Consider the following 25,180-nt stretch of genomic DNA (forward strand, 5'->3'; position numbering starts at 1 on the left):
CCAGGGTGCCGGCGATAGCTCGCGACTCTTCGAGGTCACCGTGGGGTATTCGACGTCCAATAATCCACCAACTAACACCAGCCGGTTTAACGTCCATCCGAGGGACGACACACGTCGGCCTACGTTGATGAATCACCCTACCTGTGCAACGCCAGGACGACAGTTTATACCTGCGTCGGGATTCAAACCCAGGCTACATAGCTTGTATGGGTGTGTGCGTACCTCAAGGAGTCCATAAGCCATCCTGCCACCATTTGTACATTATCTTCACATATATTCGTTGAAATTATAAGGATGGAATTATGTTTATAAAATGAACGTTTATCGCTTTGTTGACGTCATAATTACCTCCACCACCGAAAGTGAACGCACCTTGTTTTCACCCGTTTGTCTATCTGACTGTCTGTGAGCAGCATATTAAAAAAAGTTATGGATGGATTCGGACGAAACTTGGTGGACAAGTTGGGTATATGACACAGAAGAATCGATTCGATTTTGGTTAAGATCCGAATACGAATCCGGATATGAGAGTTTTTTCATTTTAGGTGATTCTTCCTTCATTCACAATTATTGAGTGATAGGGCAAACAACTACTGCATATGCATTATATAGTATAGCAGGATATTTCAAAAAGTTATGACCAGATTCGGACGAAACTTGGTGGACAAGTTGGGTGTCTGACAAAGAAGAATCGATTCGATTTTGGTTAAGATCCGAATACGAATCCGGATATGAGAGTTTTTTAAATTATTATTGAGTCTTCACCATTAAATGATGGGGCTGCAGACCATATATAGTATAGCAGGATATCTCAAAAAGTTATGGACGGATTCAGACGAAACTGGGTGGACAAGTTAGGTGTCTGACAAAGAAGAATCGATTCGATTTTGGTTAAGATCCGAATACGAATCCGGATATGAGAGTTTTTTTTAATTATTATTGAGTTTTCACCATTAAATGATGGGGCTGCAGACCTTATATAGTATAGCAGGATATCTCAAAAAGTTATGGACGGATTCAGACGAAACTGGGTGGACAAGTTAGGTGTCTGACAAAGAAGAATCGATTCGATTTTGGTTAAGATCCGAATACGAATCCGGATATGAGAGTTTTTTAAATTATTATTGAGTCTTCACCATTAAATGATGGGGCTGCAGACCATATATAGTATAGCAGGATATTTCAAAAAGTTATGGACGGATTCAGACGAAACTTGGTGGACAAGTTAGGTGTCTGACAAAGAAGAATCGATTCGATTTTGGTTAAGATCCGAATACGAATCCGGATATGAGAGTTTTTTTAATTATTATTGAGTTTTCACCATTAAATGATGGGGCTGCAGACCTTATATAGTATAGCAGGATATCTCAAAAAGTTATGGACGGATTCAGACGAAACTTGGTGGACAAGTTAGGTGTCTGACAAAGAAGAATCGATTCTATTTTGGTGAAGATCCGAATCTGGGATCCGGATACGGGAATTTTTTAAATCTTTAAGCGATTCTTCACCATTGAGAAATGGAGCCAAAAACGATATCGGCCTATAGCAAGATATTTCCAAAAGTTGTGGACGAGTTATGACAAAACTAGGTGAATGAGTTGAATATGTGACAAGAACAACCCGATTCGATGTTGTTTCAGGTCCGAATCCAGATCCGACCTATGAGCGCTCTTCAAGTTGATATTGCGAAGCTTTTCACTTCCCAATCAGGTCGCATGGTGCTTTCGAGTGGTGCTGCGCGTTTTGCTTCCAAATGGCCGCGTTTGTGGAATCACGTCGATGAAATAAATACAGCAATGGCTTCTTGATGCAGGAGCGCAGCTCCGCCGGGGGTGGGAGGGCCCTGCACCTCCATAGGGCGCGCGCACATGGTTACCATTAGACCCTTCGGGGGCGACTCGAGCGTTCCCATCGAGTGGCCCCACCCCGTGGCCGCGTCGCACCCTGACCTCTGCCGAACCCTCGGTATACCTTATACCCGCAGGCTACGCTTGGGTAAATACGTTCGGTACGGCCACGCACCCGTCACGGAACCGAACGTTCGAGTCGATGCTTAGATGATCTACGGGAATCTATATGAACTTGCGGTGCTTTGTTACTCGGCATTGTTAGCGAAGCACCCGATGTGCAGAAGGTGCGTACTGCACGTGCGGGCCTCTGGAGGACTGGCACGGAAAAAACGCGGGAGGTGTCGAGTTTCAGGAATGGCATTCGCGCCGGGGGGCGACACGGGGGAGTTAAAACACAGAAACCATTCGGGACACACACGGGGACAGCCGGAAAGTCACTCTTTTGGCAACACCACCGCCTCCTTCACCGGTCTTGTCCCCACACCCCCAGGTATCTTCAGTGCAGGGCGCACGTGGGCCACCACCAACCCCCTTCTGGTGAAACTTCCATTCATTTGTTCCTCCTTTTTCCCACCGGTGGAACCATTTTCCACACTATCGTCCATCTCATTCTTCCCTCCAGGTCTTCAAAACACCTATTCACCACCATCTCAGATACTGCCTCATCCAAAACCATGATCTTTTCTACCCCCTTCAACCCTCGCTGCCTCAACCCCTCCAAGCCAATCTTCTTCCAATTTTCCAGTTTTTCCTTCGTGAGAATTTGCTTCTGCATCCATCTTGTCGACCCTACCCCTCATTTGTCCAAGTTTCCCTCTATTTTGTCCCTCGACTCCACAGTCGGTGTGCTTCCCTCTTCTGCTATTGTTGCCATTCTGATCCGTTCAGTGCACTCGCTCCTCCATGAGCCTCGACCTTGTACATACAGAAAGGAAACAGCTTCGCCCCACCCTCCTGTTTAGGAAAACGCTAGTAACGTGTCTTTAAAGGGGCAGGGGTGCTTATACAGGAACTTCATCAGAAGTAGCAAGTAGGGACTGGTTATAGAAGAGGAGTACAGGAAGTGGTATTGGCGGTGAAGAAGAGTAATGAATGTGGGCGGGGTCAGCAATGAAGGAGGGAGGAGGGAGTGGAGGAGGGGGCGGGGCTTATAGACAAAGCCACTGTTGCTAACGTTCCGCGCACTTTGGCACAGGAGTGTTAGAGCCGTAACTCAGGCTCTTTGGCGCAATAAACGAGCGATTTGAAAAAGAAAAACATCGAAAGCAGCGTTTACCTCACATTGCGCATTTCACGATTTATTGGCGCTCGGCATTGAAAGCCAAACAACGACATCAATTTCACTTTTTTTCCAGTTTATTGAGGTATGTACTCCCTCGCTTCCACGCTTATAGAAACATGGAAATTTATACATCAAACGATACAATAAAGTCTCTTAGCTCTTCGTGATAAAAATCTCGTCACAGATTGCGCTGCCCATTAACGCGATCGAAACACATCGGATGTTATTACTACTCGGCCTATATGCAAATCGCGGCCAGAAGCGGGCGCACCTTTACATTGGCCAAAGCCGAAGCCGTTGAGGCAGGTGCACCTGGCTGGCTTCAATGGGTGAAAACCGTAACAACAGGTCCATCACGAAAGTTCTCCATTTGGTTTGTGGTTTGTTGCCGTCTCTTGTTTTCTTTTGTATCCTTTTTTTTTTGTACACGCGTCAGCGGAATAACCCCACAACGGTTGAGAATTGGGGCGAGGGAAATAATAGAGTCAAAAAATAAACGTCGAACATATATTTTAAAAAAAATGAAACGAATTAACGACATTGCTCAATGAGTCAAATACAACATTCATTTCATCGGCGGAGTCACAGAAGCAACGCAAGGACCATTCGTGGAACGAAGCAATAACGTCGATTGGATGGGGAAGATCTGGTGTCAGGAAAGGGATCAGGGGAGACCGTCAAGTCCAGGCGACTCGTGTCTCTGACCATCTCACCGAGCAAGTCCATCCCTGGGTTCAGGTTTAACACTAAAAGAAACGATAGGCGTGTCACAAGTTCCTGTTATTACAGCTTATGCGCCTTCCCCCACTGTCCACTACGTCCCCTTTTCCCAAGCTCCTATATAGCTCATGTCCCGAGGCAAATGGAGCATCCCGATCACACTCACAAAAAGCAAACCAGAAGCGCGAGTCAACACTGCTTCCCAGAACAAAATGGTGGCACAAGCAACGTCACAAAATAGTTCGACTCGTGGACATGGGCAATCGAGCGGAAATTATTAAAATGTGATAAGCTATGGCTTTTACAAAGTAAACAACAAAAGAAAGAACAACAAAATCATAATCTTTCCCTTCGACGGGTTTATAGTGCAGGTGACTTTATACCTTATAACCATAGTGTATGTGCACAAAGTTTGTCAGCAGGTGTGTTCATGATGACGGAGTTGCCACGTGTTGCTCGCTCCGCGCACGATGGAGCTGCGAGTGTCAATGAGATCTCTTTTTGTTTGTTTTAAAGCTTTCAACAACATTTGGTTACAACCACAATGATAAATCAGACCGATGAGAATCGAAGAAAAAAAAAAATCATATTCAATAGTGTGCTCTACACAAACTATATAATGCTCGGGGTTCTTTGAATTGTCTCATTTGTACACTTTAATTCACACCGCACAGACAGCACACACACGTACTGCGTCCAAAATCATGTTGAGGTAGACTTGAATATTCGAAATTAGAACGAAGAATACTCATGATCAAGGAAATTAAAAGAGGGTGGAACATGCTCGAGCCGTGAGGTAGGGTAGCCGAACACAAGGTACGCGTTCAGAGAGAAGAGTCGTTTGCTCTGGAGCGCACGGTGACGGACGGACGTGAATAGGAGGTGCAGGAGAGTTTGTGGAGTGTGCACGACTATTTGAACGGTCTAGGGAGCTTTGTGAAGTACAAAGCAGACTCGTCTGTGCAGGTGACATCAGACAGGGTTCTCTCGTCGTGAGGTAGGGTAGCCGAACACAAGGTATGCGTTCGGAGAGAAGTCGTTTGCTCTAGAGCGCACGGTGACGGACGGACGTGAATAGGAGGCGCAGGAGAGTTTGTGGAGTGTGCACGACTATTTGAACGGTCTAGGGAGCTTGTGACGTACAAAGCAGACTCGTCTGTGCAGGTGTAACATCAGACAGGGTTCTCTTGTCGTGAAGTCACGTCGTCATGTGTTTTGCGCTTTTGCTATGTTATCACTGGGAGGAGTTGGCATTGAGGAATTCGTGGAAAAGATAAAACGGAATCTTCTATATGTGTGTGGTTGTGTATGCCGTTGGTTGTTATCTCCATATGTGGCATTCAGGAGGTGGAACAGAGTCCTCCCAGGGCTGGAAGTATCCACCTCCATTTCAGTAAGGGAGCACGATTCATGGACCAAGCTGTGTGTAGACACTAAATATACCCGGCGAGAGCCTTGGAATAGGAGGTTCTTGTTTAGGTACCAATTGTGGAGCATTTCAGGGGGAAAAAGAGATTTGGGGGGAGTCATGCTTGAAGGAAATGTGCAAGCACGTGGACACAAATCTCCCTCGGTACATCGACACCAGACAGCGGATGTATGAGGCTGCTCTTCTGAGCCATACACAGAACAGGAAAGGACTAAACAGTGAAAACGCCCAACATTCCGGAACTGCACTGAGAAATAGACATGTGATGGGTTCGCCTTGGTTGGAGAAAGGGGTGGTGGTGGGGGAATTGGAATGTGAAAACCCCCTCCTTGCAAAAAATTTTCCACAAGTTGATCCGACTGGGCCTCAGCACCTCTGGACTGCAAACTAATTTCCACAAGTTGATCCGACTGGGCATTAGAACCTCTGGACTGCAAACTAATTTCCACAAGTTGATCCGACTGGGCCTTAGCACCTCTGGACTGCAAAATAATTTCCACAAGTTGATCCGACTGGGCCTTAGCACCTCTGGAGTTGGTGCCAGATCCACATTATGTCAACGAGTCGTTTTTTATTCCCTAATGTTCATCCTTCGGTGGTTCGGCGCCGGGTCACCCTCGGCACACGAGTTCTGAATTTCCCGATCTCAGCTCGACCCACTACTGCGCATTCTTCCTAAAACTGAATACGTATGCTAAACAAAGTGGTAAACACAACAGCGGGTTTAATGAGACGAGTCGTCTTTAAAGCAAAGCGCTCCTTATTATGACACAGCTTTAAAAGGGGAGCGGGATTTGCGCGCAATTTGCGGAATTCCTCGCTAAGTCGAGAGGATTCCGAGAGGATGCTGTTCTGACCGCGGGCGAAACGCGAGATCTGGGAACGTGTGCATCGCAGAAACACCCTGCCCACCCATCCCCCTGTACACAGGCACCCTGCTCCCCCAGGCAGCAGGGACTGCGGAGGGCAGAGGGCAGAGGTGAAGGGTGTTTAGAATGAAAGCGAAGAGCCAGTCTCTAATCGCTTCAAGTCGCTTTTCCAAACGACGAGCAATAATTGCCCTAATAGGTGTCACAAGCGAGAAGGAGGAACACTCGGTACGCTTGGGTGTGTGTGGGGGGTGGTGGATAGAGGTATTCTCAAAGGGCAATGGTATATATGGCAGAGAACGAGAGAACGTGAAGGGGAGACATTTTGACATCACTCCATGAAGAAGCATCGCAAAATTCCAAAGGACTCTTTTTCTGGAAACTTCCAGGATCAAAACGAGGGACGAAGCTCCTGACATGTACACAACATGCACACTCCAACCTGAACGTATAGGGATGAAGTTGGGTAAGAGAACTCTCGACAGCTCTTTACGTCACCGTTGTTGGTGAAAGATTCCGGACTCGATGGGAGTTTGAGTGGAATCGTTCGTACCATGGATCCCACTCTGGTCGTGTTTAACTAAACAAATGAATACTCGTAGATCTTTCATTTTCTGTAAAGAAAAATAAACAACCATTTGGACATAAAATATGAATATTTCCAGTTAAATGCCCCAACCCAATACCATGACCTCCCCTTCCAAAGTTACAGTGTGGACCTGCTTTACATGGTGCTGTTACCTGCGGGGCTAACCTTGCACTTCCTTTACTTCTCAAACATCTTTCTCACTCAGATTTCATGGTGCGACCCTCTCTAATTTCCAGCGACCTATACCCATGACCCACTCACCCCAACCTGACTGCCACAAGCAGCTTGCACCCCAAACCCAGCAATGCCAATGCCTCTGAAATGAACATTACTTTTGTGATCTAGAGGTCCAAAAATGAAGTAAAATAAAACACATTAGCTTTCCTGAGCGATGAAAACGCATTCACTATAAATTAAATAATAATCCCAGCCAAGAACAAGTTTCCATCTCACTAGAAATTCAGAAAGAAATAAAATCTTTACGCAAGCGCTACATGCGGGGGAAATCACTCGAGAACAACTGATCATCTCATGCTGCTTTGAACGTGGTGGTAAAATCGCATGGATTATATAGAGAAGAATGACAAGGTAAACAAGAAAAGGAAGAAAGATTGGTGCTGCGAGTCACTCTGGAGCCATTGCATTCCATCCATCCAGAAAAACGTTGTTCACGTGATCAATAAACATCCTCCACGCTCTTTAGCGGTGTTACGGTAAATTGATACGATCGACAATCTCCGGTTGGAGCGCCAAGCAACACTGCTTCAAAAAGCAGGTGCATCAAAAAACATTTCTCTGGTTAAAGTCAGTATGGCATAAAATGTTGACTTGGGAGTCATGTGGCACGTGAAGGCCAATGAAACAGACTTTTCTGCATGTCCCCACCCCCTAAACTATCTCCAGAGGGTAAGATTTACTGTGACGACAGCAATGAGTTTTGCAGATGGACCAAAGACTGCGCTGAACAACTTCCTTTGGACCAGCGCCGCGGCGGTTACGCACGTTTAAAGCAAGGCCGAAAGCCTTGGTCGCCATTTTATACGACGTGGAGCAACCATGATTGGTGCACGAGACGGGGTCATGAAGCTGTATAGAATGTGGTGCAGTAAAGAGATTACCAAGGATGGGTGAGGGTATAACTTATGAATCCCAGTTTGCCAGGCATAAGCGGCTGAGAAAATAATGATCCGTGTTTCGTGACCATCGATATACTGTTTATATAGAAGTGAAGATCACCGGGATTGATCATCGATACATGCAAAACGGCTCTACGGGCCAAGATGTGTAAGTGCCTTTCTTAAAAGAGATAAACGCAATAATTGAGGCGACGTGTTGCCACGTACTATTTCAATGTGCGTAGGGTGGTTGAAAAAAAATGGGGGGAAATAAAATAAAATCGGTTGCGGGATCGTCAGGCAGGATCTATCCCTAGATGCACTGTTGAGCTTTGGGATTGAGGTAATGGGGTTAGCCAGTGTCGAGGTGCGAGGGTTAAAGCTCAGAACGGACGACTCTGCTTTGAAGATGGGCCCTTGGATGAATGCAGCAAATGTAAATTGAAAATAAACGCTCCAGCTCTCTGGCACAAAAATACTATCAACACCAGCTGGTGTTTCCTTCATGCGTCCACAACGATTCCTAAAACTGCTTATCTGCACAACCCCTTTCCACCAAAATCTATTTCGAGCATGCCGGTCCTGTATTATACCATATCTGGCTTTACAATGGATACCTGCAATGACTTACTTTTTTATACCCCCAAAAGTGTATTCGGACAAAGAAGACGGCACATAGGGATCAGGAAGCTGTGGGTTATAAAAAAAAGAAAGAAACGAATCCCCATTTGAACATTTAGTTGGGACATCTCCGATTGGCGAAGTGGAGCATCAGAGTTTCGCTTATACGATGACATCCTTAGGGTCAGGTGATCAAACGGAAAATAAACGGAAATCCTCTGACTTGCCATGTACTTGATAATAACTTAAAGTAAGTAAGGAGGAAAATTAACAACAGTAGAAAACAACAGCTAAAATCATGGCCATGAGGTAGTCAAAAGTGAACGGTCAGTAGTGAACACCTCGGAGGAATGAAATGTTTGTGTCAGTCCATTTCTCCTCGCAAACAAAGAAAATGTAAATAAGAACAGGAAAATCACAAGGGCCGCACTGCGAGAAAGACCGATGGACTTCCAAAGAACCTTCAGGTAAACTGCAATGGGAAGATAACCAAACAACTGAACAGCAGCAGAGAGAGAGAGGTGGCCCAGCCAAGAATGTGTTGATGGTCCCTGCCTGTCGGACTCGGATGGAGCAAAGCCACTGCGCCCTGATCGTGCAACACAGAGTGCAGTCAGAGGCCCATTCACCAGGGACAGAAAACATTTTGGTTCATGTGTTGGCAATGCCTGGGCTAAGACGTGCCATCGGCCTTGTATCTTTTTCCTTACGGGGTCAGCTCCGCCGCTGGTCCACTGGAGTGGCCTCGTCATGGTTATACCCCATATCGTGAGTCTGTGGATACCAAGAAAATGAGAATTACAGGGAGTACACACAGCAATATGCTATAAAGACAAAGCATTTAATTAAATGTTTTATGATGACAAAAGTTCTCGATTTTTAAGAGAATTCTATATATTATGTACATTGGTCTGGCAAAATAGCTTAAAGGTGTGTAGCCTGGGTTTGAATCTCGACCCAGCTCTAAACGATCACCCTGTGGTTCACATGCAGGACGATGGATCCATGTGTATGTGCCATCCCTTGGATGGATGTTTAACCGGAGGACCCGTTTACCAGTACTGGGCCAGGTGATGGAGATTAAAGTTTTTTCAAGATGGCTTTTGAGAAGAGTGAGCGAGCATCTCCCTCACTCCCTCACTCCAAACTCCCTCACTCTCTTCAATCCCACTCCTCCCTCCAGGTCTTTAAAACAGCTGTTCACGACCATCTCTTATCTTCCCCCATCCAAAACCTTGATCTTTTCTACCCCCGTTAATTCACCCCAGATCCACTTTTTTCATATTCCGACTTCTTTCCTGGAAGTCCTAGCAGTGCCCATGTGTTTTACACCTTCTTGTACACAAGTCCTAGCAGTGCCTCGATCTTGTACACAAAAAAAATAGGACAATTGTTGCTCTGTAACGGCCATTATTATCCCACCTTGTGGGGTCAGCCAGGTAGCTTGGCCCAAGTCTTTCACGAACTGGCCAGGCCTGACGTTCGCCTAGTTAGGGCAGGAATTTGGAATTTGCCCATGGTGCCGGAGATACTCGCCTACTCTTTGCGAAGGACACCATGGGATCTTTAACGTCCACCAACCCATGCTGGCAGATGGGACACCTGGTTTAAGGTCCATCCAAGGAACGGCACTCACATTAGTGAATCACCCAAAAGTTACAGAACATTTTAAATGTTATAATGTTATATGCACAGCGCTTGGCATCGATAAAATGAACAAGTGTAATTGACAGATGTAATAAATGAGGAATAGTGGAGGAGTGTATGGGTAGTAGTGAAAGTAATGTGCAAATTGTTCATTCAAACAACGTATCCATTATCGAATATGGTTTGAGCATTTTACTTAAATGTGTAAAGAAGGTTTTGCAGATGGATTTTAGATTTTCTGTGCCCAGGGAAAGGTTACATCAGTTAGGACAATGGATGGAATAAACAGCAGGTTGATTGAAGTATGTAACGGCCATGGTAAGCATGGAGAAGCTCATGTTTTGGCCATTAATCCTTAATTGGTGCAAAAGAGTGTTGATGAGGGTACTTCAATCAACCTCTTGTTTCATCCATATTATCAAGGCAGTTCGCATAGTTCGGTTGATTCCATCCATTGTTCTACCAATTCACCGGACCGCAGGACCACACCAGCCTTCACGATTAAGAAGAGTTCCCCATTCTTCATTCGGAATATAATTCTGGTACTCTACCTGATGGTATTCTGGTACTCTACCTGATGGTAGTCAGTGTGCTGCCAAAGGCATGGTGAGATCTTTGGCATCGTCCATATAACGCTGGCAGACTGTACCCAGAATTCCCTGGGAAGTTATGTCACTTCCCCCAAGGTCATTAGCTGTTTGTCTGAAGTCAATCCTGTGTTGGCTGGTGTGTCTATCTGCATGCTTTGTGTGACGGCTCTTCCACGAGCCTCAGACGATGCACGAAAAGAATATTGAATACGAAAAGGGAAAATTAAAACAGGGCATCCGTGCTGCTGAAGCGGGTTATAGGGCTGGGGTTACAATCCTGGACAGGTCACCACTCTGACACAGGAAGTTATGGCAGGAATTTGGAATTTGTTCAAGGTGTCAGCGACAGTTCGCCTACTCTTCAGGAAGGACACTGTGAGATCTTACACTTCCACCAACTAATGCTGGCAGACCGGACACCCATATTACATCCATCCTGGAGGAACGGCACACACATTGATGGATCACCCTGCCTGTGAAACACCAGGACGACAGTTTATACCTGGGCCGAGATTCAAACCCAGACGAGCCAGCTTAGAGGTGTGTGTGTGCACCTCCAGGCCATCCTGTCAGGCTGAAAATTGAAATGAAGATATGTATTTAAATGATGAATAGATGTACTTAAACGAGTTTAAAGATGGAAACGATCATCATGTAGAGTCGAGACTGTGAATCTGTTGAGTGTGACTGATGAACATGGGAACTGCTTTCTGCATTTGTGTGTTTACAGCAAAGATTGTACATTTGTCTTTTCCAACAGCTCCGCACACAATTGCTTCGGTTGCTAAAGTTCTATTTGTAACTGTAAATATACAAGGAAACCAACACCCAGGAGGTCCTTATGTCAATCATGACTTTGTGAAATCCATATTCCATCATCCAAAACATTTACATCCAATTAATTTTGGCAAGGTCTATATAGTGGCAAAGTGGGGGCCCAGTGGCTTGTAAAATATGCCACGACATCTTTTATAACAACATCATGGAAGTACCCTCTATATATAGGGGGATGTGCTCTACAATGCGGCACCCTCTGCAGTAATCACATGGGAATGGATGTTTTCTTTCGATCCAATATCCCCAGAAACCATACCAAAGAGCAGGCAGCTGAGAGAAAAGCACTCTACTAACTAGGGTAACCCACTGCAAGTTTCCAGGAACAAGTTCATTATACAACATTTGAATGGAAATTGATTATTGTTTTCACACATTTGTATATTCTTTGCAACTTGGCTTTGTTGGTTACCAAACAACAACAAAAAAAGAACCCTTCCTTACGGATGACTTCTATGATGTTTATGGTGTATTATATTATAATTCGTCATATCGGCTTCCACAATACACGGGCAGCGTTATACGATAGGATACACACATACAATAACATGGTCCTCCGACCGTGCTGAACCCCTGGAACTATGTTTTTTTATATGCCCCAAACCCCAATAAAACCACTCGTTCAACTCATTCCATCCAGTAGTTTCGGAATGCATATGCCTAGAAGTCAAACAACCAACCCCAGGACACAAACAAACCCACAAACAAACACAAAAATAAACACACTTCTCAAAGAAAAAATATATACTGTATACACACACACACACACACACACACACACACACACACACACACACACACACACACACACACACACACACACACACACACACACACACACACACACACACACACACACACACAATGCATTCAGAAAGTATTCAGACCCCTTCACTTTTTTCACATTTTGTTATGCTGCAGCCTTATGCTGAAATCGTTTAAATTCATTTTTTCCCTCATCAATCTACACTCAATACCACATAATGACAAAGAGAAAACAGGATTTTAGAAAGTTTTGCAAATTTATTAAAAATAAATAACTGAAATATCACATTGACATACAGTCACGTGAGAAAGTAAGTACACCCCATGTAAAGTTTTGACTTTTTCAACATATTTCAACATACAGCTATTTGATCTTCATTTCAACAATATTGATAGATAAAGGTGATATAATATAACAAATATCATGAAACATTTACATTTTGTAGTCCATTATATAATTTAAATAAACATAAATGCAAATTTCGCATGTGGAAAAAGTAAGTACACCCCGACATTTATCACTACTTCAAATACCTAAAATTAGAATCAGGTGCACCAGCTCAGGTGCAAATGATTAGAACATCGTTGAAGAGGATCTTGGAGGAACCTGTCTAATTTAAACCTCAGACATTTAGTTTGGTTTGCTCTTTGTTGTTGAAGTGTGCGGCGTCGCCATGCCTAGATCAAAAGAGCTCTCTGAGGCCTTGAGAAAGAAGGTTATAGATGCCTACGAGTCTGGGAATGGATTTAAAAAGATCTCCAAACAATTGGAAATCAATCATTCGACTGTCCGGAAGATCATCTACAAGTGGAGAAGATTCCAAACAACTGCCAACTTGTTCAGGCCAGGCCGCCCCAGCAAGTTCAGCCCGAGAGCAGACGCAAGATGCTCAAAGAAGTCTCTAAGAACCCCAGAATGTCATCACGGGACCTACAGGTAGCTCTTGCCACTGTTGATGGCAAAGTGCACGAGTCTACCATTTGAACGAGGCTGCACAAATTTGATCGACGTGGAAGGTGTGCCAGGAGGTAACCTTTGCTGTCCAGAAGGAACATTAGGGCAAGACTAAAGTTTGCCAATGAACACTTAGGCAAAGACCAGCACTTCTGGAACAATGTGCACTGGACAGATGAGTCAAAGGTAGAGCTATTTGGCCACAGTACCAGAAGACATGTTTGGCGAAAACCAAAGACAGCATTTGACCACAAGAACCTGATACCAACTGTAAAGCATGGTGGTGGAAATATTATGGTTTGGGGCAGCTTTGCTGCATCAGGGCCTGGGCAGCTCACCATCATAGAATCCACTATGAATTCTTCATGGTACCAGAGGGTGCTTGAGGATAATGTGAGGCCATCTGTCGGAAAGTTGAATCTCAACCGAAGGTGGACCTTGCAACATGACAATGACCCTAAACATACCAGTAAATCCACCAAGGAATGGCTGAAAAGAAAGAAATGGAGGGTTCTGGAATGGCCAAGTCAAAGCCCGGATCTAAATCCCATCGAGATGCTGTGGGGGGATTTGAAACGAGCTGTGCATGCAAGAAACCCCTCAAACATCGCACAGCTGAAAGAATTCTGCATGGAGGAGTGGGCAAAAAATTCTCCCAGTCGATGTAAGAGACTGGTAGACAGTTATAAGAAACGCCTACTTGAGGTTGTTTCTGCCAAAGGGGGCAATACCACCTTTTAGAGCCAAGGGTGTACTTACTTTTTCCACATGCGAAATTTGCATTTATGTTTATTTAAATTACACAATGGACTACAAAATGTAAATGTTTCATGATATTTGTTGTATTATATCACCTTTATCTATCAATATTGTTGAAATGAAGATCAAATAGCTGTATGTTGAAATATGTTGAAAAAGTCAAAACTTTACATGGGAAGTACTTACTTTTTCACGTGACTAAGTATTCAGACCCTTTGCTATGACACTTGAAATTTAGCTCAGGTGCCTCCCATTTCTCTTGATCATCTTTGAGATGTTTCTTCATCTTGATTGGAGTCCACCTGTGGTAAATTCAATTGATTGGACATGATTTGGAAAGGCACACACCTGTCTATATAAGGTCTCACAGCTGACAATGCACATCAGAGCAAAAACCAAGCCATGAGGTCGAAGGAACTGGCTGCAGAGCTCAGAGACAGGATTGTGTCGAGGCACAGATCTGGGCTTTATGGCAAAGTGGCCAGACGGAAGCCAAACAGTTCAATCTTGGTTTCATCAGACCACAGAATCTTGTTTCTCACAGTCTGAAGGTCCTTCAGGTGCTTTTTTGCAAACTCTAAGCGGGCTTTCATGTGGCTTTCACTGAGGAGAGGTTTCCGTCTGGCCACTCTGCCATGAAGCCCAGATCGGTGGAGTGTTGGAGTGATGGTTGTCCTTCTGGAAGTTTCTCCCATCTCCACACAGGATCTCTGGAGCTCAGCCAGAGTGACCATCGGGTTCTTGGTCACCTCTCTTACCAAGGCCCTTCTCCCCCGATTGCTCAGTTTGGCCGGGCGGCCAGCTCCAGGAAGAGTCCTGGTAGTTCCAAACTTCTTCCATTAAGAATTATGGAGGCCACTGTGCTCTTGGGATCCTTCAATGCAGCAGAATTATTTTTTTTAGTGTGGGCTTCCCCAAATCTGTGCTTCGACACAATCCTGTCTCTGAGCTCTGCAGGCAGTTCCTTCGACCTCATGGCTTGGTTTTTGCTCTGATGTGCATTGTCAGCTGTGAGACCTTATATAGACAGGTGTGTGCCTTTCCAAATCATGTCCAATCAATTGAATATACCACAGGTGGACTCCAATCAAGGTGTAGAAACATCTCAAAGATGATCAAGAGAAATGGGAGGCACTTGAGCTCAATTTCAAGTGTCATAGCAAAGGGTATGAATACTTATGTAAATGTGATATTTCAGTTTTTTCTTTTTAATAAATTTGCAAAACTTTCTAAAATCCTGTTTTCTCTTTGTCATTATGGGGTATTGAGTGTAGATTGATGAGGGAAAAAATGAATTTAAACGATTTCAGCATAAGGCTGCAACATAACGAAATGTGAAAAAAGTGAAGGGGTCTGAATACTTTCTGAATGCACTGTGTGTGTATGTATGTATGTATGTATGTATGTATGTGTCTCTCTCTCTCTCTCTCTCTATATATATATATATATATATATATATATACCGGTAAATATGATCAGTGAATCCAGAAACTACTACCCACCACCACTATCTTGCCATATTTCTTCAGCAAATTAGAAATACAACTTGGTTTGTGGGTCTTCAGTTGCACAACATTCTTACACACACAAATCATTCAATAAAATATATTATCACTTGGTTGTGTTTTTTGTCTGTTTGCTGTGTTGGTATTGTGTAACAAATAGTTGACAAGTATAATAAAATTATAAAAGTATAAAAAGTCGAAAAAACGAATCGTCCTCACCATATTCAAGTTCTCCATCACGCCCTCCGTAAAATGCCTTGCGCGACAAAGCCGGCACTCCTGCCGCCTCTCCGCCAAAAGATGGTGGGCCTGGAAATGTACCATAACTTGCCGAACCCGCTGCTGCTGCAGGATGAGGGAAGATTCCTGGTGGTGCCATGAATGCTGATGATGCTGGTTGGTGCCCCACATAGCCCACCGTTCCCTGTGGCGCCAGGTAATGACCCGCAGGATAGCCATACACTGCACTTGGGACTGGAGCATAACCGCAGGTGCCAGGGTGAGGTTGCCCACAGAAGCTCACTGCCGGAATGTAACTACTACCACCACCACTACTCCCAGTTGCCGCTCCTACTGTTGCTCCATTGCTGCTATATGGTGATGAATAATCACGCGCCGGGGTTGTTAAAGGCTGAGTTCCTGTTGTGGGTGGCTGTGGTTGAGGTGGGGCATTGGCGGCTGTCGGGGCAGCCGAAGGTGGTGCAGTGGGCGTGGGAGTTGCAGGACTGAGCCTCGAAGAGGGAGCATAGCCAGAGTCCTGAATTGCTCCACCCAGAGATGGTGAGCCACCTACCGCAGCCTCTGCAGGAGGAAGTGGGGTACTCGATCCACTGCGGATCAAGTCAGGGACAGCATTGAGCGTATAGATAGCCGTGGCCCAACTTGGGTCACTGTCACTTTTTGGTCCATTGTTAGCAAGGCTTTGTACTCCACCCGTGCTTTCGTGATAGCCCCCAGTTGCAGCAGCAGTCGCAGCAGCAGCTGCAGCTGCAGCAGCGGCTACTGCTGCATCAGTCGATCCGGAATACTTTTCTGCATACTTCTTGAGAAGATTTGAGGCCGTGAGCTCAGAAATGTCATCATTAGCCCACAAGTAGGTCTGGCCTCGCTGTAGATGAGCTGTGTAGATATCTGGTCCAGGACAAGTCAGGGAGGCCTTGTGCGGCGGAAGCGAAAGACTCGGTGGTAAGTCAAGGCGCTGTACTGGTGGAGGCATAGCTGATGTGGGTTGCCAAGAGGTTAAGTGCTGATGTGTGTGCTCTGGCGTCCACTGCATCATGTCAGGCTGGTGAGGGCAGAAGGGCAAAGGAAATTTGTTGAAAATGATGCACATCACAAAATGACCCCACCATTTGACACCATCGTGTAAAGGTAGCGAAATCTATGATCTAGTTTTGTTACAGTTGTGGACAACGTTTCATAATCACATTTGAACTTTGGTAAAAGTCGAAATGGTAAATTTTGAGTTCCAGTCAACTCACACTTGATATAGTTACTGTACCACATGCACCGGGATATAAAAGTAATACTGCCATGACCTGAGCATGAGTAATTTCCAGGCAGATAATGAAAAGGCAAACTAATAGATAGAGTAACATGAGTAGATGCTCAAATAATCCAACACAAGAAACACAAATATGATATTACCTGGCTACATATTCCAACCAGCTGTATCATTCTATTCATAAATTTCTAAGGGTATATAATTTTCTATCAAACTGAATAAGTGTCTGTATTGTCCATCCTGGCTACATACTCAATTGTTTAACTTGTATTTTTACTTACCTATTCGTAACCAAAATCATGTGCCACCTGCTAGTGTCAATATTTGCCTGATTGTCATTCACCATCTTTTCCGCTTCAATGGAAGCAGACTTTTCATTCCTAAGCAAACCTTGTAAGAAAAGCTTGAACTACCATAGATATATCAGAGCTGCCATACACTGAACTAATTCTCTATTGCAAAACAATGTTGACTTTCTCCAAGCTCAGTGGCTGTGTTTGTCTCGTCTAACAGTCCTGTGGTGTCTTTGGTTGCTATCTCCATATGCGGGTATAAAAAGGTGAAACAGAGCCCTCCCAGGTCTCAAAGTATCCACCTTCGTGTGTGTGTGTGTGTGTGTGTGTGTGTGTGTGTGTGTGTGTGTGTGGTGTGTGTGGTGTGTTTGTGTGTGTGGTGTGTGTGTGTGTGTGGTGTGTGTGGTGTGTGTGGTGTGTTTGTGTGTGTGGTGTGTGGCAGCTCCACTATGAGCCTTAGATCATGCATAAAAAACACAAGATCGATTTTCTAACGACATAGCCGAGCTTGGATATGTTGAGTGGAGGATCTGCTGTCCCCCTGTCATGTGACAAGATGATCAGCTCTGATTGGTGGATATTTTTGAGGGACATATATATGACACCAGACGGACAGACAAACGCTGTTCCAGATGGCATTGCCCTGTATGGCTGCCGAACCACGTGACCGATCATGTCATCAATTTTTTTTTTTGTCGAACAATTTATCCCTAGGTCACGCTCAATAAATTTCCTACTGATCGAATCAAGCATTCCACTTGTCGAATTATGACGTCATAATGAAGGCACCGATGGCATCATCATTAACATATGTCATTCGCCATGGGGAGTATTTTACAATGAGCCGCCTTTCAAATTTTTTTCCCATGGAGCGGTTTCAGAGATATGGAGGCGCAAAGTTTTTTAGTTTTTCCAAGATGGCACCGATACCACCTGACCAATGACGTGATAATTATCATTAAAATTTTCACTTTTCACAGGAGGAAGTGCTCCTATTGTGAAAATTTGGTGTCAATCAGACCAATGGTTGCAGAGAAAACAAATTTTAGAGGGAATAAACCCACACAATGCCGGTGGAATAGACATACATACATACATATATACAGACAGACAGACAGACAATCTCTGTTCCAAACGGCACGCCCACCGTAAAAAAAATTTCCCCAATAGTATGGAAATTGGGATTCAAAATTAGGCATATTTATCCTTTCATGTAATGTGCACTTCTTCAACTTGCACAGGATCCCATTACTAATTCCTCCGATTACATCATTGAGGGGCAGACCACCTTGTACAACAAACTCTCATTAAGACGAATGGATACATTCCATGGATCGTTTATCTTAACGAATATAGATCTTAAATGGGATTGCAAAATGATTTTTTTTTTTCCAAGGGAAAGTAGTTCGGCACATATACACAAACCTTATTGCAATGCCCTCAAGTGAAAAAGTAATTTGCAAGAATTATGGAGATGGAGACATTTAGCCTTTCCCACAACAACAGGCTTTCAGCCGGTGATGGTTTCCCACTGTCGGGAGACACATTTCTTCATTCTGTTCGTTCTCTTAAATGGTTTTACAGCGTTACTTGCACTGCCTTTTAATGTTCCTGCTGATGGCATAATGTGCACCTCGACGTGTATCGTGCACAAGGGTGTAACTCTGATGTAGTTACAATGCAGCATGGCATGGGGCTTGCAAATCACAACCTTGAAATCTTTTAATAACCATGTCTATTAGTAATTACAGTAAAGAAGCTTCCCTAATCCCACTCCGGCATGCGGTGACACAAAAAGGACTAAGTTGCTACTCCACATCCGCTCGCACCACTGAAACACCATGTAATCTTTATATTTGGGACTATGAGATGAAAGAGAATACTTGATGTTGGTTAAAATGGTATCACCTCGTTTTTGAGGTCCTCTGTAACTGTTAAGCGTTACTCAGGCTGGGTCTTCTTCGATCCGTTGGGAGATTTCCTTGTCCTAATGTTATAAATGTAAAAGATTTTCCATTAGTATAAGAGGATAATTAATTTTTGTATATTAGTCATATCTGGCTTAGCCTGGTGTTGCATTAGCGGTTAGGGTGCCGGCTTGGGATCCTAGGATCCTGGGTTCGTAATCCCGGTCGATCGCTGAATTAACACCAGGGGGGTTGACTCAGCCTGTCATCCTTCCGAGGTCGGCAAATTGAGTACCAGTTTTCTGGTAATTCCCTGTGTGTCGCAAGAGGCGACTAACAGGGTTGGCGGCAGAAAGGGCATCCGGCCATAAAACATTGCTTCAAAAAGGGGACCAAGGTGCCTGAAAAAGGCAACAACCCCTGCTCTGCGGGAAAAAATGGCCTATAAAGGTCTTTCTTTTTTTTGTCATATCTGGCTTGTTTGAATGAGTGTGACAGGTAAAAGTGGCATTTGTCTGATGGAATTTGCCTGACTGAATATTTGTGTTAGCAGAAAGTAGGATGGGAGAAGCTAGAGTGACAAAAACAAGTGAACAGCATGGGGGATGATGATGACCACTCGTTTTTGCATCTTCGGATGAGTAGGGCTGCCGAAGCAGTTTCTAGGCTGTTGGGCACAATCCTGGACGGGTCACCACTCCTACGCAGGACACTCGAATGGCTCATTCGTCCCAGTAAGCTGGTACTCATTTTACCGACAGACAGCGGAAGGATGGCAGGCTGACTCAACCCACCTGGTGTTAATTACAATGGCTAACAGGGGCTTGAAGTCGGGAGATGTCAAACCAGCCACCTTAACCGTTAACCCAACACCAGGCTACAGTGTGGGAGATAAGGGGGGGTAAAGTGTGGGAAGAAAAGGGAGAGAGAGGATGAATGCCTGTGGAATCAACTTCCACATTCTCTTCAATCTCTTTCTTCCCTCCAGGTCTTCAAGGCAGCTGTTCCTCACCATCTCCTATCATCCCCAATTCAAAACCATGATCTTTTCACCCTCGTTTACCCCACCCAAATATCTCCTCCTTCCAGTCTTCCATCTTTGGAGTTTCTGGGACTATGAGAGAGATGTTCTATGAGAGATATAAGGTAAGTATATTTAGAGAGATGTTCTGAGCTTTTGAATCTTTTTAATAGACCCAGATCTGGAAAGAATATTTTTATGTTGTAATCAACACACAAATCCTCACACATCACAAGGTGCTTTCTTTGCTTTGAGCCTCAGGAAGTGAATCATCTGCAATAAATGCAAACTTGTTTGTTGACAGCGTTTTGAAATAGACAATCATTGAGCGTTGTTTGCGACCATTAGGCACTTACTTGACATGTACGGCAAAGGATAATTTGATGTAAACTTTCGCAACGTAAATTTTCTCAGCACAAGTAGCAAGATCAGTCCTGTGACACACTGTGAACTAACTCCTACTGTAAATAGTCTTTACACCATCATGCTCTGGTCACCTCTCCATAGTTCAATGGATACAGTTAGCTTGTTTCCCTGTGAGCTTTTTAGTTTGGGTTCCACTTATAAAGGAAGGAGATGTAACTCGAAATTGCTATATCCTGCTGCTGTTAAATTAGTGTTGGAGTAAACCATCCTTGAAAGAGGACATTAAAGCGGAATGTCCTATATCTAATCAGCAGTATGTAGATTATGCCAAGATATCTTTCATAAAACTGGGCTTTAAGTTGGTGCCAGGTCCGAGCAAATCCTGCTTACATTTTTGAGAGATAAGATGGAACTACCTTCGCCATTTCTGATATAAAAAATATATTCCGGAAGAAAGTCCTTTCTTTATTACCTTCACCACCGAAGGTGGTTGGTGGATATGTTCTCATCCCTGATTGTCTGTCAGCAGGATCATTCCTGCTTTCTGATGTTTCTCACCATTGAGATATGGAGCAAAAAAAGATATATAGCCCGATATTTCAAAAGGTTATGGACGGATTCGGACGTAGCTTGTTGAATAAGTTAGTTATGTGACGAGAACAAGCCGATCAAATTTTTGGTGAAGGTCTGGATGCAGATCTGGCCTATCAATGGGATACGAAACGTAAACCGTTTAGCCTGGTAGAGGGAGGAGGTATGAGCTCTACAAAGTGTTGTTTTAGATAGCTCGATCCCCGCGTAGCAGCAGACGGGTTTTGCAATCACTTCTGTGTCTCTCTGTTTGTCTGTGTGTGTCTGTCTGTCCGGGCCATAACTTTTTTAACCATTTGAATTCTGTCATCAAATTTTCAACAAAGTTTTATTATGAGAACATGGAGAAGGCAAACTAATAATTGTCAAAAGGTCAAAGAGTCAAAGATCAGCATCACCGAAAATCATTCAATTTTCATCTAATTGACCTGAAATTTAAATTTACCATTTGAGATTTGTCATCAAATTTTCAACAAAGTTTTATGATGAGAATATGGAGAGAACAAATTAATAATTGTCAAAAGGTCAAAAAGTCAAAAGTCAGCATCACCGAAAATCATCAATTTTCATCTGATTGACCTGAAACTTCAATTTACCATTTGAGCTTTGTCATCAAATTTTCAACAAAGTTTTACGAGATTATGGAGAAGACAAATTAATAATTTTGTCAAAAGGTCAAAAAGTCAAAAGTCAGCATCACTGACAATCATCAATTTTAATCCGATTGACCTGAAACTTCAATTTACCATTTGAGCTTTGTCATCAAATTTTCAACAAAGTTTTATTATGAGAATATGGAGAAGACAAACTAATAATTGTCAAAAGGTCAAAAAGTCAAAAGTCATCATCACTGACAATCATCAATTTTAATCCGATTGACCTGAAACTTCAATTTACCATTTGAGCTTTGTCATCAAATTTTCAACAAAGTTTTATGAGATTATGGAGAAGACAAATTAATAATTTTGTCAAAAGGTCAAAAAGTCAAAGATCAGCGTCACCGAAAATCATAAATTTTCATCCAATTGACCTGAAATTTAAATTTACCATTTGAGATTTGTCATCAAATTTTCAACAAAGTTTTATTATGAGATTATGGAGAAGACAAACTAATAATCGTCAAAAGGTCAAAAAGTCAAAAGTCAGCATCACCGAAAATCATCAATTTTCATCCGATTGACCTGAAACTTCAATTTACCATTTGAGCTTTGTCATCAAATTTTCAACAAAGTTTTATGAGATTATGGAGAAGACAAATTAATAATTTTGTCAAAAGGTCAAAAAGTCAAAGATCAGCGTCACCGAAAATCATAAATTTTCATCCAATTGACCTGAAATTTAAATTTACCATTTGAGATTTGTCATCAAACTTTAAACAAAGCTTTATTACGATAATATGGAGAAGTCAAATAGATAAATTTGTCGAAAGGTCAAAGGTCAGCGTCATATAAAATCATCAATTTTCATCGAATTGACTTGAAATTTTAAGAATTTGCACACTTTATGTCATTTGCATTTCATCCCTCCTCTATTTTCTCTTGCGTCAATCGGTTAAAAGATGCTAAACAAATATTTTTCTGAAACCCAAAGTGTAGCTAATCGGTTATTACCCTGTCATGGCTCTTACACAGACACCGTCACCGGTACCAGCGATCTCAACAACCAGATGGGTCTCACCGCCCAGACAGATTTTGAAAGGTCCGCATTCAGTCCCTGTATATTTTGAAACCAACCCGAAGTTGATCCGACCAGAGGTTTGTGCAAAATAGTCGAATAAATCGACCGCTTTAAAAAAATTAAAAAATTAATACTGGCATCGTCAGGATTCGAACCCATACCTTCAAATCTCTGTTTGAAGAGAGATATGACCGCTCGTCCATTTACAAGTGAAAATCTCGCAACGAAAACGCACTTAAATATTAGTTTGCAATCCTACTTGCAATCCTTCACTCCAAAAGGCACGGATCTGGAGCGGGGGATAAAGCGGAGGGGCGGAGGGGCGGAGGATGGAGGAGGGGGGGGGGGGGGGAGTATAGGAGACAAACTGCTACATCACGAGTACGTCCATGTTTATTCACGTGACCGCTCGCAAACGGTTTGAATTGGTTGACCAACCAAATGCTGGAAGACAATTTTTAGCTGCGACGAGCAGCTCTATGAGAGAACCACGTTGTTGTTCTTGTTGTTGGGGTGCCTTTTGGAATAGCGCATGCGCATACACTCGGACGTGCGTTGGTATAAGGTAAGAACATCGCGGACTAAAATCGCGATTTGTTTGAAGAAACCAGGATAAATTTAGCAACAAAGAAAACATGAATGTTTTCATATCAATCTCGTTTCACAGAACTTGACACAAATTAGGTGTAATTTTTGAATAGCGCATGCGCATACACTCGGACATGCGTTGGTATGAGGTAAGAACATCGCGGACTAAAATCGCGATTTGTTTGAAGAAACCAGGATAAATTTAGCAACAAAGACAACACGAATGTTTTCATATCAATCTCGTTTCACAGAACTTGACACAAATTAGGTGTAATTATTGAATAGCGCATGTGCATGCACTCGGAATGTGTTGCTATGAGGTAAGAACATCGCGGACTAAAATCGCGATTTGTTTGAAGAAACCAGAATAAATTTAGCAACAAAGACAACATGAATGTTTTCATATCAATCTCGTTTCACAGAACTTTTTTTACTTTCAAATCACTTTCATGACACCACACCAAACAGAACTACAGAACCACACCACTGTTTTCACAGAACCACACCCACTTTCAAATCCCCTACCGACCAAGCCCGTTTCAAATGATCCCTCTGCCACCCAGAATTAACATTAATAAATAACATTAATGAATTAACATTAACAGAAACAACATTCACGTCCATACATTATATGTAATCAGTTGATGAAGCATGTTGCGTCACAAAACAAAGGACAAGACCAGAACTGAAAGACAAAAAGACGCGAGTGCATGCGTATAATTTAATGACTGGTCGAATTTGGTAGCGCATATTGCAACGGATATCCTCATGATTCTACAACGTCGCAGCTGGTGACCACCATTTGAAAATTTTTTCAGATAAAAAGGTCAAAGGTCAAGGTTGCATAAAATCATCAGTTTTAATTTTGTATTCATTTTTAGCTGTTTTCGTCACGTTTAGCATATGGGAAGAAGATGTCTGAATACAAAGCAGATGCGGCTGGGCTTTGCATTTTCACGTGCTTTCTAGTTTGTTATTTGTTTCTAGAAATTGAGACTCATGCAAGAGTGAGGTGACAGAATGGGGAAAAGGCAATGCTCCTACAGTGGGAACAGTAAGGCAACGGGTGGAAGAACTAACAAACAGGAAAATAGTAAGGGGAGAAAAGGCAGCAACAGACATGAACGAGGCTCACGAGAGCACACAACCTGGAGAAGAACAACAACTCCAGTGAAAAACACACGCGAAGGCACTTGACACCGCTAAGTAAATTACATCAACAAATTAACACCGACAATTAATAAAAAGTGACAAACAAGACAATTCTGAATGACGGTCTCTTAAAGTACAAGAGACGAGTGGCATCTGCCGTCTGGCTACAAAGAAACCCGAAACCGAAATCTAAATGTATTATCATTATTTAGTAATTTACTTGTTTCCTTCATTTACATCTTCCATTCAATGTACATCTCTCAGCTCCATTACAGACACTTTTCCTAGTACATAAGGAATAATGAAAAGTATGCAGTGATGTTAGAACCTCTCAGCATTGCAACACAATATCCGAGCACAAGATCTTCACCTTGTTAACCTTCTATGGATGTAGTTGTAGACCGATAGAGAAGTAGTGGCATTTAACTGGAGAAGTTAAATATTCCAATATTATCCAAATATTCGGATAATATTATCCGAATATTAAATATCCGAATATTCGGCCTTCTCTCTGGAGAACTGAGCATACCAACTTGTTCCGAACGTTCAAT

At 43.2% G+C, this 25,180-nt stretch overlaps 1 protein-coding gene across 2 annotated transcripts in view; it reads right to left on the reverse strand.

Annotated features, from left to right (window-relative positions):
- Positions 1 to 3,188: 3,188 nt before the first annotated feature.
- LOC137413476 (uncharacterized) overlaps positions 3,189 to 25,180 on the reverse strand; it is a 479,888-nt gene continuing 457,896 nt past the window's right edge. For both annotated transcript variants that reach the window (XM_068098892.2, XM_068098893.2), the window contains exons 2-3: positions 15,750 to 16,815; positions 3,189 to 9,249 (exon numbers count right to left, since the gene is read on the reverse strand). In XM_068098892.2, coding sequence (XP_067954993.2) covers positions 9,230 to 9,249; positions 15,750 to 16,815 — 1,086 coding nt within the window. In that variant the 3' untranslated portion in view covers positions 3,189 to 9,229. The remainder of the gene's footprint in view (positions 9,250 to 15,749; positions 16,816 to 25,180) is intronic.

This window comes from Myxine glutinosa, chromosome 7 (assembly GCF_964187855.1).
Source record: "Myxine glutinosa chromosome 7, kmMyxGlut1.1, whole genome shotgun sequence".
In the NCBI taxonomy this organism is placed as follows: Eukaryota; Metazoa; Chordata; class Myxini; order Myxiniformes; family Myxinidae; genus Myxine; species Myxine glutinosa.